Here is a 19,277-nt window from a genome sequence, read left to right as displayed (position 1 = left end):
AGTCGCCCAACTCTCTTGTTTCCCTTGCACTAAGACAGAGTCTTTGTTAGTTGCGTTGCCCGACCAATCAATCTAGAAGTCAGCCACCTCACGTCGTCGTGCTCACTGTTGTCATGCTCATTGACCTGGATCACCGTCGTCCGACAGGAACCTAATTCTCTAGGGTTCTCCAGCTGGCTGCAAACCGAGCCTGGCACTGGATGGCCGTGGGTGTTGAGTTTCGCTGGGCGCGGAGCTCTGGTCTCGGTTCGGCGCCAACACAATTCTCCGCTTTGCCAGTTTGCGGCCGACCACGGGCAGCTCGTCTCGTGGGAACCCTGACAGTGGAGGACAAGGCACCGCCGGCTTTGGTGGGGAGCGGATTACAGTTGCAGGATGAGTCGATGGATGCTGCTTGGGAGTATCCGTATTCCTGAGCGGTGACTGTTGGGCACGATAAACCTGTATTCGAGGTGGATGGGTGGGATTGCAACAGCTCAGAACGATTTAATCAACCGTAGTATCCAGGCCCGCGCGTCCAATTCCAAGCAGAGGCATCAAGCAACATGCGGACTGATTGTCGTTTCACAACACCTTGCTGAATAATTCTGTCTTGAGGGCACATCGAACAGTAACTCATGCCAGTCAGAGCCGCCAGGTACAGGTCACCTGCACTGCTGAGCAGGGGGCGGGCCAGGTACATAGCGCCAGCATGTACCTGATATGACCCATGCGAGGTTTAACCCTGCAAGCGTTGCAGCTTGATCAACCAACGAGCTGCAAGCTAGTGGTAAAGCAAGCTGACAGTTGACCAGCCTGTCCAAGGATGATATGGTCACTGAAAAGCACCTAGTCTCTCTTTGCGTTGTTTCTCGACCGCTTCAGATGTATACCTAGGTAGTCATATCTGACAAAACTTTACTGATACCAGGTGAAGCGAATCCTCGACGTAGCTCCAAGAATGCCTAAGCCTGTGAGCCAGTCCTACTAATATTCTGGATCAGGGTACAAAACCAACTTGCAGGATTCGCGATAATATCGTCAACCCAGAAGCAGCCAGCATGCATGCGAGGGGTTGGGTTCTCAGCCTTGGGTGGATCAAGGGCCCATGTCAATGAGGGTTGGAGACAGCGCTTTGATGATTTTCACCCACAGGGACCCCCAAAAACTACCGCTGTGCGATGGTAAAAATAAACCTCGCGCCAGTTGCATATCGAACCAAAAACCTGTGCTTGCTTGACTCGAAGCGAAGCCGTCCCTGGCCGACCAGCCGCAAGGGGCCGTGTCGGGGGCTTGGCGTTGGACTTGCTCCGTGCAAGTCCACAAATTTTGTTGTAACAACAACACGATTCCGGCTTTCACCACTGTTCAGATGGAGTTTGCCCAAATCTTATTCTCAGTTGCCATAGACATGCTTGCAGCAGCATACCTAGAAAGCATGATTCCAATAAGCGATGCCGAGCAGACTGGGAGGCAATAATCGATTGCTCATCGTCACCCAGTCAGTGTAGATAGCCCAGGTCATCTGGATGCAGCCGGCTTACCCATGCGATGTAGTCTAATCTGATACAGACCCCTCGCCGCGTCCCTAACGTCAACACACAGTCACTTTTTCTCAGCTTGAAGATAGGTGAGCAGGGGAGTGGACGATGGTGCCTGGATCCCGTAGGTCGGTGGGCTTGAGATTCAGGTCGATGATGAACATCGTGCGGGGAGTCAAGCTATATCAAAGCAATGCAACCCTTTCAAATAAACCCATCTCTCCCGATGATGAACATGTCTTTGCTGCGTCGTTATTCGCTTCCATTATAGCGGTCTGCTAAATTGGAAGGTACCGTGGCTTTGATGGCTCCAGTATGAAAGGTCTACCACTCGACCGGTCCACGAGGCCCATCTATCGCACTGGCGCCGTTGGGCGCAAGCAATGACGTGAAATGTCGCAAATCAGAATACTCATGGGTGTATCTCAGTAGCAGGTAACGGTCGTTGTGGAGTTTGAGCTGGCATTTGATGGTTCGCAGCAAGAGGAAAGGCTGGCCACTGATTCCGAAGATGCCGTACAAGTCAGGACAAACTCAATGCTGACCTCGTATGACGCATTGAGGGTCAATTGCCAGCACACTGGTTCTCTCAATGCAGGCCGAGCAGCAGGTGCCTCCAAAGTGTTTGCCTGCATGCATCTCACGGCGGTGTATGTTTGCGGATGGATCTAGCGTGCCTGGTGGATCGTGGGCAAGAACCAGGTACTTATTTCATCCCATAGCCAAGGAACGACAAGTCCAAGCTCTACTAGCCACATGAACCCTTCAGGAGGCTGGAGTCCAGCAACGAAGCATCGTATCAATATCGAATCTGGCTCTCATCGACTGTGTAGAAGCCGATGCAACAGAATCTGTCCGGCGAGTTCAAGGTTCTGTCTCGCACCGCAATTCTTCGCATGAATGAGGCGCACGACGCAGAGCCAAGGCGTGCGGGGAGAGTAACATGACTCACCTTTGCGTTTCTGCAAGCTCTGGCTGGACGTTGCGCATGCAGCTTGAAAGGAATGCATTTACAATTCGAGGCTCACAAGCTGCCCACCTGATGTACGGATGGAAGGATTCTAGTCGTCCACCGATGGACGGTGATTTGTGATCTTGCAAGCATCTTCCCGTACTCTCCTTGTAGCGACAACACGCTGCTGTGCCATGGAACTTGTATGATCCGTGAACCCCGTAATACCGTACGGTCAATGGTCGACTTCGTTTCTCTCGCCTCGATCTCCTGTGGTCCTAAGGCGTGGAAAACGTCGGCGATGGGACGGCTGGTTGAAATTGACTTTTGGCGTCTTCTTAGAGAAGGTTTCTAGAGTTCTTGGTGGTTGATTGGCGTATCCCTTGAAGGGTCCTTGAGATGGATACTGTGTGATTTCTAGTTGCGAAGGCTCTCTTTTTTCCGAGGCGGCCAGCCCCGTGGTTGTTAGGTTCCCTCGTTTCGTTTCGAGCCTTTGCTGTGCTTCTGATCTGAGTTGTCAATTTTAGCTGTGATTTACAGGCTCTCTCTCCTTGGATGGAGCCGCTAAGAAGCAATAGAAGGTACAGACAGAACCTTTACATTCAAACGGAAATACCTTGTAAAAGGTAAGGTACATACAGCACTAATATAATAAGGTACTAGACATTACCTACGACTCGAAAGGACGTAAAAAGAAAACCTCAGGACCTGTCTTCAATGATAAGACTTAAGGTTCCTTAAGTTCAGGTATATCTTCCGGATCTCAGGACCAGTGAACAGTCTCTTACTCCCCAGGGCCACCTACCTATCCTCCACTGCCTCGAATACTCGACCCCTCCTTAGGTCCCGTCTCATCGTTGCCCCTCCACTTCCTTGCAGTGCCTTAGAGCTGGAGCTAGAGCTAGAGACGATAACTACCCCACCCCCTCTGTCTATCCCTCATGCACGTCCCCCCTCCTTCCCGTCATCAGTGAGTCCTGTGACCCTGTATCGATAAGAGATAATCGCGGGTGGGATGTCGCCAGTCAAAAAAAGATGAGCACTTCCTTGATGGTGGAAAATAAACGAAACATCTTATAGCACTATCCACCACCAAACTCGACATTGTTATTACTTAGGCAGGTCACATTTGATTCGACTGCTTACGATCATTGCTGCAGCTCACTATATGCATGTACTGTCCTGCATGATTCAGGGTTCCCTTGGACGCTATCGACACATCCCCGATGATCTGAGAAACCCTTTCAGCCGCTGTCTGTCCGTCTTCATCCTTTAATTGGCTCACATGCTGCAGCACGCACTACTGCATCCCTTGAACTTCTCTCATGCCCTCTTTGTTCGTTTGACTATTGAGAAAGAAGGATGATAACCATGTCCACAACGCCAAGTACTCGAAATCAGACATTTTAGCAAAGCTTCTGGGACCAGCGTTTGAAGAGATGCCCGTTCTCGAACTCCATTGGCACCTTGGTTATTGGTGGCAATCCAGCCAACTGGCGGTGACCATTAGACTTCCAGCCTCTTTTTCTTCGTCGTCCTCTTTCGCCGCCAGATCTTGAATGGGAGTATTGCTTGTCTCGGTGTTTTCGGGTACCTGGAGTAAGTCTAAAATTCGACTGGCAACCCGACGGGTGCACACCTCGCTCGCCCTTGAGTTCTATCCCATCGCTTAATACCGTTTTCTCGCATCGGTCGACGGTAATTACCAAGGATCACGATAGAGATGCGAGAATTGACCTGCATATACACTAAAACTACGCAACCAGCCGCCTCTCAACCAGCCGCCGTTTGCGCCTCGTCGCCTTGACAGCTCCACTTGGCGTTGAGGATCAACATTGAGGGTCTTTCTTCAACTCAATGCCGCCTGGCTCATACATATCATGACGAGCCATACTGAAGGTTTGGCACGTCTGTCCAGCCTCGAGTTTCTGGATGGATTTACCTCCAGTACTATTTCCAGGCACCAAGTACGAGACATTCTCTTCCCGAAATAGCATGGAACATGGGGATTCGCCTGAAGCTTGCTCCTCAGGAATGGATGAGCCACAGACCAGCTTACCGCCATTTAGTCGTTTCCAACTGCTGGTTGCTGAGAAACAAGCGCCTCTTTCATATTATCGAATACTATGCGCATGCCTGGGAAGCGCAGTGACTCTCGATATCCCTCTCATCAGTCAGTGTAAAAAAAATCATCTCACTTGATATGTACGGTACCTTAATCGTTCCTGGACTACTGTCTGAGCCCTCATCCTAGCCTCTGGCCTGGTCTCCAACCATGCCACCAAATGCAAGGCACGGCGCAGGTTGACGACGGACCTATCCACCAGAGTAACATGGTCCCAAAGGATGTCACACTTGCACCCTTGACCTAACCTCCATGTGCTGGCTTGCACACCAACTCGACGTTGACGACATTTGGTGACTCTTTTTGGGAGGATACGCAGTTGAGCCCCGCGTCCGCTTATTCCGACCACACCCATGTGACGACTCCCTCCAGAAGCAGGGGAATATCGCTCACGGGTCGGGAGGTGGGCGACCGGTGAAGCAAGGGACTGCGACTTGACTGAACCTGCAACGAAATCCACTCTGTTCTTCGATTTCGAGTATGTGTTGCCAGCCGAGATATCTCGAATTTGCCTTGGCCCCTCCATCCTTCCCAACCTCGCTATTCAATGTTTTGCCGTGTCCTGGAATTTTGACAGTTTCTAATTCTCTCATCACCTTCCACATGGACCCTCAATTTCATGTCGTCTTGAATTGTCTTTGTTTCCAAGCCACATGCTAGTGGCCATGCTAACACTATTGCCTGATAGAGGCCCACAGCATTTGTCAATTACCTGTCTTGTCCTGAACTTGTCTCGTCTTGTCTTTAACCTCTCTCGTTCGGACCTTTGATCCTACACCGCTCTTTTATCTCAAACCCAAAATTCGGAAGCCTTAACTTCTTTTGGTGGATCTTCCATCGACATGTCTCTCATCGCCTCAGCCTCACGAGCTGATTGACCTTTAAAGTCGATTCTCAGATCAATTGGCCTGCGATCGTGAAGCTGAACCTGGATCTGAATGCAGCTAGTGGGTTGGGCTTCCTCTTGACGGTCGGGTTCTGAACCTGACTTGTCCTCGAAAAGACATGGCTGCTACGCATCATGACTGCATGCACCCAAGGGCCTTTCATGCAGGTATCCTCATTCGCGTGCGTGGTTGCATGTACGTATGTACGTCAAAGTCTCATGATCCGATTCACGATCTTCCTGTGCAACCCTTGAAGTCTAACTATCCCTTTCGCATATTGCGCGGAGGTGTAGCCAAAGTCTGAAGGCCCATCATTCCTCGGTTCTGTGCCCCCGTCCAATGTCTTCGTTTATCAGTTTCTCGGTTCTCTTCGGTGCCTTCAAACTGGTGTGCTCGTGCTGACTGCCCCTCCCTTTCTCCATTCGGGGAGTTATGATAAATTGTACTGTTACACAAGACAAGTATGATGTCTCTTTAGGGCACCTCTGCGGAGGCGATTTTCCTTCTGCGTATCTCGTGACTTTGTCTCTATGTTGGAGCCCGAAGTGTTGAACGATGAGCTCTGGGCGCCACCCCTCATATGCTCTCACGGCTCACATCTAGACCTGGCTTTGAGGCTCCGCGATCAACGCCAAGTAGCTTATCGCCTTAAGCTGGGGAACATCCCCGCATGTGATTATCCTGCATACTAAGCTGCTGAACTCCAGATATAGTAAGAGCTGACATCATGATGGTTCTAGTGTCGATCCCCAAGGTCGTTGCCAAATCGTACTGTTGATGCTTCGACCCCGCTGTTGACATGAAGTGACCTTTAGCTACCGCGTGGGGGTGGTTTCTTTTTAAATACAATGCGGTAGCTCTTGTACACTGCTGTTACTGATACTTGGTAATTGGATTATTCATCGCAAGCCTTAAGCTTCTTTCACATCCTAAAGTGATAGGCGGTTTTTGTCTGGTTGGTGTTTCTACAGGGTAACGGACTTTGATAGCTAACATATCTTTCTGTAAAACATACCACAGGCAGAAGCGTGGCTTTTTGGAGTGTCTAAATAATGTAATAAACAAAAGAGGTGTATTTTCCTTTCACTGTCATAAAAATTGTTTACAGAGACAAGTTCAGTATGATAGCATGGGTGTCGTACTCTCAGGCACAGGGTATTCACACGAAACTTTTTTATGTTCGGGATTCAACATCCTTGCCCATCATCACTCAGCTCAAGAGGACCCAGAACGTATATCTGAAATGTATATCATTAAAACATATTGATTTTCGTACATAGTCATATCTAAGAGTATCGGTGTATAATGCGAGTGTAGCAGAACATCCCATGAAAAACACCGCAACAAAGTCGTAGCCAACTATTCAAGATAGATTCTTTTGCTTCATCAGGCCCAGCAAGACTAATTGTAGGGCGAAGTAATAATCCCAAACTTCTCACATAAGTATCAATGCTCCCAGCATCATGACGCGTCATCTCTTAAATATCCAACATACTCCTGATTTGCTGGGGAGGCGCATTAATGGAGTTGTTTGTCTCGGTGCTGTTGCTGCGACCGGTAGATCCGGGACGCCCGGAGGATCGACCACGGCCATGTCCGTCCATGTAAGGAGGGGGAGGGGGGCCGTCGAGTCCAAGTTGTGCTTCACGGCGAGCTCGGTCCTCGGCGAGGTTGTTAGGGAAGAGAATACCGGCTACGGCTTCCATATTGCGCTCATGACGGCGACGTTCATTCTTGCCAGTGTACGGCTGGACAAATGTTCGCGAAGCATTGGAGCTAATAGAAGCAGTGCCAGCCCGGTCAGAGCGTGGGTTGTTGGAAGCATCCAGAGGGCGATGCATGTGGCCCATCTCGATATCTTCATCTCTGGCAGCAGCCAAAGCCTCCTCACGCAGGTCTCGTTCCGCATCTCCTTCAATACGTCGGCCGGTGGCTCTACCACCCCCAATCTCATGAACATTGCGAGTAAGCTTGTCCTTGAAGCTGAGGAGATGGTCACCCCTAACACGGTGCCACCAGGCAGGCTTATTGACGATGCCAAGTTCTCGGTTGATCATCTCACCACGCTCTCGTCTCTTACGGATCAGACTCTTGTCCTCATTAGGGCTGAAGAAACCGTAGAGATACTGAATGTAAAGGATGAGCAGAGTAGGCAGGAAGCCCCAGCAGTAGATTACCGGAATGTTTCCGTTGTACTTGACAATGGAGTAGTCAAACTCCCATGAGATGAAGGCCTGATAGGCGATGGTAGCCGCTGACAGAGGAATGATAAGCCAGAAGCGGAAAGGGATGTATCGGAGAAAGCCAACAGCGCGGTTGACGATACCCCGGTGTCGGGGCTTATAATGCTTGATCGAGTGATGGAGGGAGAAGACGATAGTGAGCCAGGCTACCACGAGACAGAAGGCGCCGACCTTGAATCGAGTATTAGTTGCTCCAGGGACCGCCTTGGCCAATGTCTGCTCCTCCGAGTGCTGTAGTTGGGTGAATTTCCAGCTACGGGGAACAACCATGAAAAAGTTCAGCCACAGCCAGAGGTAAAACCATAACGGCAACCAAAACTCAACCTTGGAACGTCGGTCATCATCGCGTAGGATAAACGGATTAGGATCGACATATTGCCTTTCCTGCCAGGAGCCCCAATGACGAACAGCTTCCCAAGTCATAGCAACTGTGCCCATGCAGAGGAGGTACCAGAAGAAGACATTGACAGTGATTGGTAATTCCTGAAGATAGTACCGATCGATATCAATGCCGACAAAGAGACTGATAAGAGCCGCCGCGGCACTGAACAAGGCCCAGTACCATTGCCAGCGACGACCGATGGGATAAAAGCGCGAATCGCGTGGCACGTAGAGTTTTCCATGTTTAGCCAGGACAGTAAGGTTGAGAACAAGGGCAATTCCAAAAGCAACAGCGAACCCAATTCCGACAAAACCACGAGTCTTGATGTTCTCGATCGCGGAATAGCACTTGGTAGCATTAGTCCATGTACCGTTCGGGAAGACGTAAGCCGGAGTATAGGGCGCAAAGGTCAGGTAGCATTTGGAGTTATTGGAGATGGTGTTGTTGCTGTAGAATGTGTAGTTGAAGTATTTGAGGGTGGTGAGGTTGAAGTGGATGCCGCCGAGAATGGTGTCGCTGCTGTTACCCTTGTCACCCTCTGGCCATTCATTTACGGCACGAGCCGAGATATGGGCAAAGGCCTCGAGCAAGCCATTCATATTGGGCAATCGATGTCGAGGTTGAGGCGAGTGCGTGTTATTTCGGCTGCCAAGGCGCTCTGAAAGGTATCACGGTCGTTTCGAGTATTGAGGAGGACACCGCAAGCGCAAGGTCGGGACGAATCTTGAGCAGATGCCGTGTAGTTGTCGCGATGCAATTGCTTATGTATAGATGGGCAATTCACCCTTGAGGAATCGAAAGGGTTGTCGATTAATAGAATAGAGTCGATTCAGCAACAGAACGCATCAGGACATGGCTCAAATCGACGAAGATCTCAACCGACAAGAGATACGACGACGTCGAGATGAAGAAGAAAGAAGAGAGAAGGAGGAGGGAAGTGGTCAAGAAAAACAAAATATCGCTGGTTAGATGCGGATTGGATGGCAATGGGATATGCCGGGCATGCCGTTGCGATGGAGAAACGACTCGCGGCTGAGTGGATGGCAGTCATCTTTTTTCTGGGTACGTATTTCCGAGGGTGAGGTGTGGAGGTGGAGACGCCGAGCGGTCCGTTTTTGCATGTCGAAATTCTCTCATAGTGAGATATTGGGACACGGAATACGCGGGAAATGGAGATGAAGGGTGAGAAGGATCAGCATTGATGATAAGAAAACACTGAACCTTCTTGAGTAGCCAAAAGACGTCAAGAACTTGAGGCTATTCAACTCTTCAAAGCACCTGCATCATGCCATTCACTACCCGGCATCAGAATCAATCCACTTCTAGCACCCATGCAGTGATGACCTCACTGTAGCAGGCTCCATGCTCAAGCGTTCATTGGTTGCTGTGCCAAGCACAGGGGATTATCCCGCTAATACCGCTGCTACTGTACTGCAACGTACATACCGACGGACGGTTAGTAGGCACGTTTAATCCCCGCGGCGATGAGATGGATCCATTCTGCTCCGCCAGAGCCGCCAAGCCAAAGAGCTTGCTTCAAGTGCCTGAGATGCAGAATGGTCAGGTGAAGGGTACGTACCTGCGGGAAAGCGATGCCCGAAAAGGCCAGCAAGCTTCCAGAACACCCACCAAGAGCCAATTGAACACTGTAAAGCTTGCGCCTACATCACCAGCTGTCAACGGTTGTAACCTCGCGAGCCAACGGCGAGATCATACCCCTCTATATTTACCATGGCAGAAGACATCATAGCCGATGAAGAACCGTCGTACATTGACTACGAGACCTTCCTCGACCCTGATTTCTCCCCCGCTTCCTTTGCGAATACGCTCGTTGTTTCGACCAATAACCCTAACGATACACCCCTCGACCTCTCTACCCCCCTATCTCGTGTTCTCTTCGATGCTCAAGAGATTGACTCGCATATCGATGTCTTGACGACCCGCTCGGCCGTCCCATTGCTCAATTATACTCAAGAACAGACACAAGCATCCAAGAACATCGTTGGTGAATTGGATGGCCAGATCCAGAGCTTGAACGACAGTTACCGCCAGCTTGAGAAGGAGGTCATTGATAAACATGCCGAGGCAGACGAGGTTCGGCTCGTTGCTCTGCGGCTATGGGAGACCCTGAAGCTCGGCCGCTCGGTTGGACGATGTTTGCAGCTTGGTCGACAGCTTGAGGTTCAGCATTCAGAGCTCGACAGCGGAAGCGGCAAGGAGGACCATCGGGCATTGGTACGCTGTGCGTACACAATTCTGTCACTATGGGAAGTTCTTGATCGCAAGGCTCCCGGCGAAGAAGGCTTTGGACTCAACCGTGTGGACGCCGTCAAGAGTTTACAGGATACAGTCGTAACTCCTATCGATCGATCAGTCCGTGAGCGGGCGGAGCGCACCATTCGTGAATTCTCTGTACAGTCAACCTCGACCTTTGCACAAGTTGAAGAGATCAAGGCACGGACAGCATCTGCGTTGACAGCACTTTACCTGCTATCACCAACCACTGGGTTTAAGCCCGACAAGTGGGTTCCGAGGCTGCTGCTTCAGTCTTTGGAAACCTATATACGTTCGGCGCTACAAGCAAGCATTACGGCGTTGTCTCGTTCTCTGGGCCAACTACCTACGCTGGATAAGGCCTTGGCTGATGTTATGGCCAAGTGTCAAAATGTAGTCTCCCTTGAGGCTGTCCTCGAGACTACGAAGCCCCCAGCCCACCCTCTTCTCCCCACCTCAAGCCAGCCCACCCAATCGAGCTTACTACAGTTCCTTCTCGCCCATCTTGAGACCGGAAGCCTGGCTTCATTCTTCTGGAGGACCATGGCCAGCAGTCTCGCTACGCGTGTGCAGGATATCATGAATCGTGGGGGTGTCGTAGCTAGAACTCTACGAACGAACAAGAACACGGTTGGAGACGCAATCCGCCAGGCCGTTGTCAAGGGATCCCAGTTACACAGCGCATTGACGGGATCAAAGGCCAGAACGAAGACAGAAGTAAACTGGGACCGAGAGGTGGCTGTGATGGTGGGAAGTGTAGTAAACAATCTTCGATAAGCTTGGCAGATCAAAAGCATAGGAGCGATCACGGCATCACGAAGCCTTCAGCTTGTTTGGATAATAGTACTGATAATGAATGTGGATTGATCTATATGGTTCACCAGGACCAAGTCGAACCTGTATCTGATCCATGTTCTAATAATAAAAGATCGTCAGGTCGTATTCAGCGCCTCATTGATCAGTCATCAAATTATCAAGTGAGCTCCAATCAGGGCACATGTTCTCCCCGCTTGGAGCAATCTCACGTAAAGAGAACATCTTTACCTTAGTACCAAGGGAGGGACTTTGCTTGTTTCAGAATTGCAAAGGCCTCAAAACATTGTGGACAAGACCTGCATTACAGTATTACTACACATTCTTACAACCCATTCACTCTAAAGCCATAACAAATATGGCACCGAATCGAGGTCTCGTTCATCCAAAAGAATATGATATCAAGGATAGCAACGTGGAGCTGATCGGGTCTGATATTGACCATCAAGTCAAGTACAATTCAGCGCTCACGGAGCCAGCTTGGAATGATGGCAAAGTTGGCATCGAGCCTGGGCTATTTATCTGGCGCATTGAGCAATTCGAGGTCATTCCTTGGCCAAGGGAAAAGTACGGCCAGTTCTGTGATGGCGATAGCTTTATCGTACTCTTCTCGGAGCCGATTGGCAGTAATGATGGTACCGAGAAGCTCGTTCACGACATCTTCTTTTGGCTGGGAAAGCACACGTCACAGGATGAAGCGGGAACCGCAGCGTACAAGACTGTCGAATTGGATGAGTTCCTCAAAGGCTCGGCAACCCAGCACCGAGAGATTCAAGAGGCGCCTTCAGACGACTTTCTAGCACTGTTCCCACGAATTTCAATCCGGTCTGGCGGAGTTGAGTCTGGGTTCAGACACGTGGAAGAAGAAGAGGAACCAAAGCAGACGCTCACCTTGCTGCGTGTGTTTAAGAACCCAGCTGCTGGCGCCAACGGGGTTGTTGTTCACGAAGTCGAGCCCACCTGGACAAGCCTAGACGACACTGATGTCTTTGTTTTGGATGTTGGCGACAAGATCTGGGTGTGGCAGGGCAAGGATTGCAGTCCAATGGAGAAGGCAAAGGCAGCTCAGATCGTCCACGACATGACTGTCGCTAAACACCCAGAGGTCGAAGTTATTGCGCAGACTGAGTCCCGCTCGCGACGAATTGTCGATTTTCTTGGCGGCGATGACGAAACACCCCGCGAAGGTTTCCACTGCAGGAAACCCTTTACTCCTCGTACCACTAACAAAGCGTCCAAGAAGCTATTTAGACTGAGCGACGCATCAGGACAGCTGTCGTTCGGTCTCGTCAAGGAAGCCGAACGCATACTGCATGACGATCTAGAGAGCGACGATGTTTTCTTGCTTGATGATGGTGGAAGAGCTATTTGGGTCTGGCAGGGAAGCGGATCGAGCGCTGCTGAGAAGAAGAGCTGGCTCAAGGCTGCACAGGCATATGTGCGGCACCTGCAGGCAGAGAGTGGGAATGAAGATGCGTATCTTACGCCAGTGGCTAAGGTTGTTGAAGGTGGCGAAAGTCGGGCCTTTACAAGAGCTCTTGCTGCATGAGGGTATCGCGAGGCTGGTTGAGTCCCAACTGAAGTTGGGCTATGAGTATGCCCAAGATTAGTTCACGCCTCTCATAGAGGACCGCAACCTGCATCGTTGAGAAAGATCAACGAAGATATGTTCTAACACTCTGTTTGCGATAGTGTGTGTCCAAGTTACGTTGTTTGAAGGTCAATTCCCTCTTGAAAGCTTCGACGCCTCTTCACAAAAGGCGTTACAGAAACAGGGGTCAAAAGCTCATTGAAAGTTTAAGCCACCTTATGGGGCTTTAAAGCATATGAGCATGCTCCATACCATACAAGAACCTTTGTGTTCTTGAGAATTCTGCACCTCTTGTTGGTGCTTTTGTCTACATACGCCGAGTACGATTAAGAGGCATCGGTAAGTGGGTGTTTGTTTGCTAGCCCAACAATGCACTCCTACGAAGGATCGTCGCCTGAGGTGAGGTAAGAAGGTGCTGACTGCATGCAAGTCTTAACTCCGTCCGATTTAACGATCTGACGCGTGTTCAAAAGAACTTGCACCTGTTTGAGCTGCTGATTGCCTTGAGCTTTGGCTTAGTTCTCGACGTTCCTGAAGTCTAGTGACCTGATGCCATTGCCTTGGGAAGCTCGGCATGGCCATCAATGCCCCCATGTTTATCTTGTATTGCCGCGGCCATGATATATCCCCTGCCAAACTGTGCGTTACTTGCTTGCGACCCGTCTCTTGGCGCACATACTGAAGAATCATCAATTCGGGGTTGGCATAACCTTGTAGGCTTGTACCAGCCATCTTGATCGTTCATGGAGCTTGAAACTACACTCATACATACATATTTCCCCTCTTTATAGCGTAAACTTTATTCTGTCTATAGCTGGGGGTAAACTTGGATGAGAAATGCAAAATGAGTTGCAATTGGGCCGTCGAGTTTCTCGGATGGCTCCTTTGCCAGGGACTGGTTAACTCCGATGCTCGCTGCTTGCACTGGACAAGAGAATATGCCCGTTGCTCAAAGATTATCAATCATTTGTGAGCTTATGCTCTTGGCATGGTGCGGAGCCCGTAAGACAACAATGACGAAGCCCATGTGTGTTATCCGTTATCGTTGACTGGACCAACAGAATCATGCATGACCACACCACAAGGAACTCTTGGGAGGATACGTATGATAACGCATGATGCTAGAGTTGCAGCGAATACAAGTCAGTAACCAAGGTACCCACCTAATTACAGTGAACAAGTTACAAAACGTTCAAACAACAGCCTAATAAAGTGCCTCGTGCAAGAACTACACAGGGGTCGATCGGGTAGCTAGACAGTGCTAACTAGTCGGCGTGTGGGGGATGCAACCCAATGCCAATGATTCAGCCAATACCAAGCCACGAGAATTACAACCAACCAAGCTTATCTTGGACCTGACGAAGGCACGCCACTAACATATCCATGGGGCCACGGAGGCCCGCCCATTGCGTACGTACGACGCTGCGAGCGGGATACAGGCACTATCGATTTCACTGGCTGCTCGTTCTTGGTGATCGTCATAGAATTCTTTGCGGGTGAACCCGAACCTCCCGCAGGTATCCTACAAGAGGTCCCGCTACCCCCGAAGACCCAATTCAATATGTTGAAACTGGAATCTACATCAGTCTCAGTAAACATCAGACTACAGTTTGTTGGTTGTTGCTGCCGAAATTTGTCAGTGACAACATTGACTGTAAAGCCGCGTCACCCGCATCTACACAAAACTTCCATACCAAAAGCAACCCGATCATAAAGCCGCTGGGGATCAAACGTCCTCGTACGGTCTTCCCTCTCTACCGCCCACAAAACATCGGAATAAACTGAAATGAAGTTTACATTTCTCGTTCTTTCCGCTGCTTTCGCGGCTGCAGCGCCTCTATCTCGAAGCACTGATGTTCGACTCATCACTTACAACATTCGCCTCGCACCAAACAAGCCCCAATGGGGCGAGGAACGATGGCCCGTTCGTCGTCCACGCTTGACAGCCCAAATCAACTACGAGACCTCTGGGAGACCGGAGTCCATCGTGTGCATGCAAGAAGCATTGTATCCGCAAATCCAAGACATCCAACAAGATCTGGGGAGCGAGTGGGATTACTATGGTATCGGACGCAGGGGCGGCCAAAGTGATGAATTCTCCCCAATTTTCTATCGTCCTTCTGTTTGGAATATTGAAGACAAGAAAACATACTGGCTGAGCGACACTCCTGAGAAAGTTGGCTCCAGGGGATGGGACGCCGCATTCCCCAGGATTGTCACCGTCGCGCGCTTTGAACATGCCGCTACAGGTAATCGCATGGTCTATATGTGCACGCATTTCGACCATAAGGGGAAAAAGGCTCGTGCTAACTCGGCAAAACTAATTACTGATATCGCCGAGAACTGGTCTGTACACGACGGCGAGACCATACCTGTCTTCATTGGCGGCGATCTCAACTCCTCCCCCAGTGGTGCGGCTTACAAGCATCTCGCCAAAACCATGAACGACGTGAAGAGCCTCGTCCCGCAGAGTAAGCGATATGGACATTCGTCGTACACTTACACCGGATTTACTACGGTGCCATGGGATGACATGTATCTCGATCACATTTTCGTGCACGACCCGACCGGTATCGAATTCAAGGCCTTTGCAGTGGTCAATTCGCGATATGAGGATGGGGTTTTCATTTCGGACCATAGGCCAGTCGTGGTGGACGTACGACTAAACCAGGTCAGTCGCAAGCAACGAAGGACAGGGGAGAAAAAGGATGAGTTCTAGTAGACCATGATTTCTTTGTTTACAACGGCGTTTGGGATAAGTTATGACATGATACCCGTGTGAGACTATTTAGATCTAAATGGAAATCACTCTACCAAATCAATACTTCTTACTTAACTACCAACTACTTGTACTGACGAGTTTCTCTCTCACACCAGTCAGCGAAAGCTTTTGAGAGGCCAGCGCCCCCCTCTTGTCCATTCTTTAAAGACACCTTGATGTCGTCTGGGATGCATCCGATACGACCCCAAGGGTAGATCAAGGCTCCGTTATTCTCAGCGGTGATATCTGGTGACAGCAGTCCGAACAGCTCACTGTAAGCTCCATACTTGGGCGCTTTAAACATGAGGCCCTGCATATCGTCAGCATATTTGCTCAAGACGTAGTGTATCGACTTACCATCATGAAAGACACAGGTCCGGGCATATGACGCTGAAGCTCCGTCTTCAAGAACCCTGGGTTGACAGCCTACCTCGTTAGCATTGTACTGTCTCTCCCATGTGGGCAAACTCACCACTGATATAATTCCTTGCGATCCCAATCTCTGAGAAGTCTCGTGGGCCAAGAGAAGATTACCGGCCTTGCTCATCATGTAGTTCTCCATCTGGTCTTTGACCACTTTCGGCTCCTTCTTGACCTCGTCCCAGACAAGACCTCCCTTGGGTGTGCCCATCTGAAGAGTACTTGCAAGCCATACAACTCGAACAGTTCCCTCGTCTGCTACAACCGTTGTCCTCACCAGAAGCTCCTCGAGAAGCCGCGACAGTAGATATCCGCCCAAACAATTCGTTCCCATTTGTAACTCATGCCCCAGCTCGGTCTTGCTACCCTCCGGGGGCATCATGACACCAGCATTGAGTACTAGGCCATCGAGTCTTGGTTCTTTGGCGAGGAATCGCTGAGCTGCAGGCTTGATACTTGCGAGGTCGGAAAGGTCAACGCATAGCGACTCAAGACGTCCTGTTGAATCAGGAAACGCTGACTGCACCTCTTTTATGGCCGACGTGATCTTGGAATAATTGCGTGCAGCTATGTAAACGATCGCTGAGCGGTAATAGAGAATCTTGGCCAGTTCCAGACCAACACCAGATGTTGCACCGGTGACGATATACACCCTGGAGCTCAAGGACGGCAGTGAAGATTCTGTGAAAGTAGGGGACGGAGGGAAAAGCTGTGTTCGGACAGCCATTTTCTATGATGAGCCTGGTATTTACGCTGTTAGACAACGATAATGATGCTGAGCTCAGGGCTGAGGAGAAGGGCGGCGAGGACTTATATATCCATTTTATCTATTGCTTCTAAATGGCATTTGTCATTCCCCTGTCTATACTCAAGGCTATCGACATTATCATTGAGGCTTAGGTCGATGTCAAACTCTGATATTAGCTTGCCTCATGGAAAGTACATGGTCATATTGAGGGTCAAGTCGAGGTAACGTCCCGGCACGATAATGCTCAAATTCGGTCGGAGATGGTTCACGGGATCGGCTTTATGGTGTTTTGGCACCTCCGACAGGGGCCGGATTTCCGATGACCCCGCCTGCTACGTATTATCATCGTATTAGATACGCGAGATTATCATTATCATAATCAATCATTTCTACAAACTTGTTCAAATATTCTTCTGGTCCTACATGCTCAAGACCCAGAACCATCCTTCTCACGTCTGCGTTGAAGCTTGATTGCTTCCCATGCTCAAAGTTTAATCCTGTCCTTCAGGTACAGTCTGATAACCCCCTTCAGGCACAGGAACACGAGCGCTTCGAGTGTAAATATGCTTCGCATTCTCCCAACTCAAACCCTCAACGCAACCCCCCTTCACCGAAATATATGGCTTCCCTTGGCCGTCTGGCAAGACGCTACGGTGCAGGACCCTCACGCCGCACGTCTTGCAAAAGTAGCACTCCAGGGTATTTCCCTCGTCTGTAGGTCGTTTCCAGACTCCGAGCTTGGATATGACATCTTTAGATAGAGGCCACATACCGTCAGCTGGGAAGATGGCTGATGTACCGAAGGCAGAAGCCGATTGTTTCTGACATTCAATACAATGACAGCAGTAGACGCTGAGGGGCTGGGGTCGCGAAGCTGTGATTTGGACTGCGCCGCACTGGCATTCGATCTTGCGATTCATGATGCTGTCGATCTATTAGCAACCAACATCACCAAGGGCCGGTGTGTCTCACATTGGTTATTAGAATCACGTAAGTCAGGAGATGATAATGATAGAAACGTCGTTTAACCCAATCTGTCACAGTTATCAGCCTCAAAGACGGTACATCTATTACCCCGCTCGAGTCTCAAAGCTATTATGAAAAGGGTTAGAAAGCATCAACATCATCTCTGCTTTCTCACGTCTCCCTCAGAAACTCCTCGAGCGGCGACTGAATCTCTCCAACTCCGACAGCACCAGTACGCGACTGAGGCCACGGCTCCCAACCAATAAGAGCCACGCCCGGTTAGCTCAATCGGTAGAGCGTGAGACTCTTACGAGTACGCGATCTCAAGGTTGCGGGTTCGACCCCCGCATCGGGCTGTTCCTATAATTCGATTGCGAGCGTTTGCGAGGCTTTCTTTTTTGCAAGTTTCCGTAAAGTTAGTTGTGCTGCACAGTTCTCCCATTGCTGAGATTTCAGAAGGTTCTGAAACGCCATTGAACCAGTCGAGGTTGAGTGAGGACTGCACGGCCCCACTCTTCAGCCAGATTTTCCGCTCTTTGACGTCACAGTCGCTGTTATTGTTGCCTGCAACACCACATGTAAACTGTAAGCCCTTCGTGGTGATGCCTTGAAGAATCTCCATCACTGCATATCGATCGTCAAAATGCCCTCCAACGGCTCGTATCAGAACCCAAACCATCCTCATGTAGGACCTTGGACAGGCCCAATCCATCGGCCGTGGCTGTACCTCAAGAGGGCCGGCGTTGCCGCGTCGTATCCTTTACGTGGCATCTGGTTCTTCATTCAAAACCGCGAGTTCTGGCCACTCCTGGTTGGAAGGATCCTGCCAATATCTCTGATATCTTTCTTGGTGTACCTTTTACTCTTTACGTTTGCCTTCTTACCCCAGTATGCTTTCTTAGCGATCTTCCATGGCTGGGGCGCGTGGGTCAATGCTGTGGTATTGGTACTAGGCGAAGGATTGGTCATCATCCAGGGTCTGTTCGAGGGCTTCTTCGTTGACGAATGCCGAGTGGATGTATTTGATGTAAGTAATGGGACCGAGAAACGGCTGTTGTTTGTAGTTCAGTGACTGACAATTGTAGGCGGCTCTCATCAAGCTTGGACATAAAGACCTTGTTGCACCACAGCGAATCCTCTTCTTGGACGCACCTAACCCCGTCAGGATGCTCGGAAAGCCCACTACTGCTGCCATCTACACACCATGGAGCATCATTCAGATTGTTGAGCTCATTGTCTTCCTGCCGCTCAACCTCGTTCCAGTCGTTGGCACGCCTGCGTTTATCATCATCACTGGAACTCGACTCGGCAAGCTTGCGCATTATCGCTGGTTCCAAATCAAAGGTTTCTCAAAGGCTGAGCAGAAGAAGGCATTGAGGGATCGCGCGTGGGAGTATGTTTGGTTCGGCACAGTCGCCATGATTCTTGAACTCATCCCTGTCTTGTCGCTCTTCTTTCTCCTGACAACTACAGCTGGTGCAGCTCAGTGGACGGCTCGCATCGAGGAGGAGAGTAGGGACCCTGCTGAGAATACTGCTGCGAATGGTCGGGCATACCAAGACGATGCCCATGAGGATCCTCACCCCGATGCACCT

General features: G+C 50.1%; 7 protein-coding genes and 1 non-coding gene across 8 annotated transcripts; 4 read left to right on the top strand and 4 right to left on the bottom strand.

The window, feature by feature from the left end:
• Positions 1–151: 151 nt before the first annotated feature.
• Positions 152–682, bottom strand: FVEG_12120 (hypothetical protein; the record flags this gene model as incomplete). The annotated part of the gene is made up of 2 exons (XM_018901460.1): positions 152–441; positions 574–682. The coding sequence occupies 2 exons, from the start codon at positions 680–682 to the stop codon at positions 152–154; spliced, it is 399 nt and encodes a 132-aa protein (XP_018759952.1).
• A 5,830-nt stretch (positions 683–6,512) lies between these two features.
• FVEG_12121 (hypothetical protein) lies at positions 6,513–9,181 on the bottom strand. The gene has a single exon (XM_018901461.1). The coding sequence runs from the start codon at positions 8,706–8,708 to the stop codon at positions 6,963–6,965; it is 1,746 nt and encodes a 581-aa protein (XP_018759953.1). The 5' UTR covers positions 8,709–9,181; the 3' UTR covers positions 6,513–6,962.
• A 472-nt stretch (positions 9,182–9,653) lies between these two features.
• Positions 9,654–11,160, top strand: FVEG_12122 (hypothetical protein; the record flags this gene model as incomplete). The annotated part of the gene is made up of 1 exon (XM_018901462.1): positions 9,654–11,160. Exon 1 carries the CDS (start codon positions 9,841–9,843, stop codon positions 11,158–11,160), a length of 1,320 nt encoding a protein of 439 aa, XP_018759954.1. The 5' UTR covers positions 9,654–9,840.
• Positions 11,161–11,380: 220 nt separating this feature from the next.
• On the top strand, positions 11,381–12,745 carry FVEG_12123 (gelsolin; the record flags this gene model as incomplete). Its single annotated transcript, XM_018901463.1, has 1 exon — positions 11,381–12,745. One exon carries the CDS (start codon positions 11,381–11,383, stop codon positions 12,743–12,745), a length of 1,365 nt encoding a protein of 454 aa, XP_018759955.1.
• Positions 12,746–14,327: 1,582 nt separating this feature from the next.
• FVEG_12125 (hypothetical protein) lies at positions 14,328–16,788 on the bottom strand. Its single transcript, XM_018901465.1, has 3 exons — positions 16,021–16,788; positions 15,906–15,974; positions 14,328–15,858 (listed from the first exon to the last, which is right to left on the bottom strand). The coding sequence occupies exons 1-3, from the start codon at positions 16,693–16,695 to the stop codon at positions 15,631–15,633; spliced, it is 972 nt and encodes a 323-aa protein (XP_018759956.1). The 5' UTR covers positions 16,696–16,788; the 3' UTR covers positions 14,328–15,630.
• FVEG_12124 (hypothetical protein) lies at positions 14,574–15,506 on the top strand (the record flags this gene model as incomplete). The annotated part of the gene is made up of 1 exon (XM_018901464.1): positions 14,574–15,506. One exon carries the CDS (start codon positions 14,574–14,576, stop codon positions 15,504–15,506), a length of 933 nt encoding a protein of 310 aa, XP_018759957.1.
• Positions 16,789–17,007: 219 nt separating the features above from the next.
• Positions 17,008–17,992, bottom strand: FVEG_17170 (hypothetical protein). The gene is made up of 2 exons (XM_018906441.1): positions 17,689–17,992; positions 17,008–17,640 (listed from the first exon to the last, which is right to left on the bottom strand). Exon 2 carries the CDS (start codon positions 17,634–17,636, stop codon positions 17,208–17,210), a length of 429 nt encoding a protein of 142 aa, XP_018759958.1. The 5' UTR covers positions 17,637–17,640; positions 17,689–17,992; the 3' UTR covers positions 17,008–17,207.
• Positions 17,956–18,038, top strand: FVEG_17171. Its single transcript has one exon. It is a non-coding gene; the product is annotated as a tRNA-Lys (tRNA).
• Positions 18,039–19,277: the final 1,239 nt, after the last annotated feature.

Source organism: Fusarium verticillioides, chromosome 4 (assembly GCF_000149555.1).
Source record: "Fusarium verticillioides 7600 chromosome 4, whole genome shotgun sequence".
Taxonomy (NCBI): domain Eukaryota; kingdom Fungi; phylum Ascomycota; class Sordariomycetes; order Hypocreales; family Nectriaceae; genus Fusarium; species Fusarium verticillioides.
Note: the sequence above shows the minus strand (reverse complement) of the source record. Positions and strands in the feature narration are given on the sequence as shown.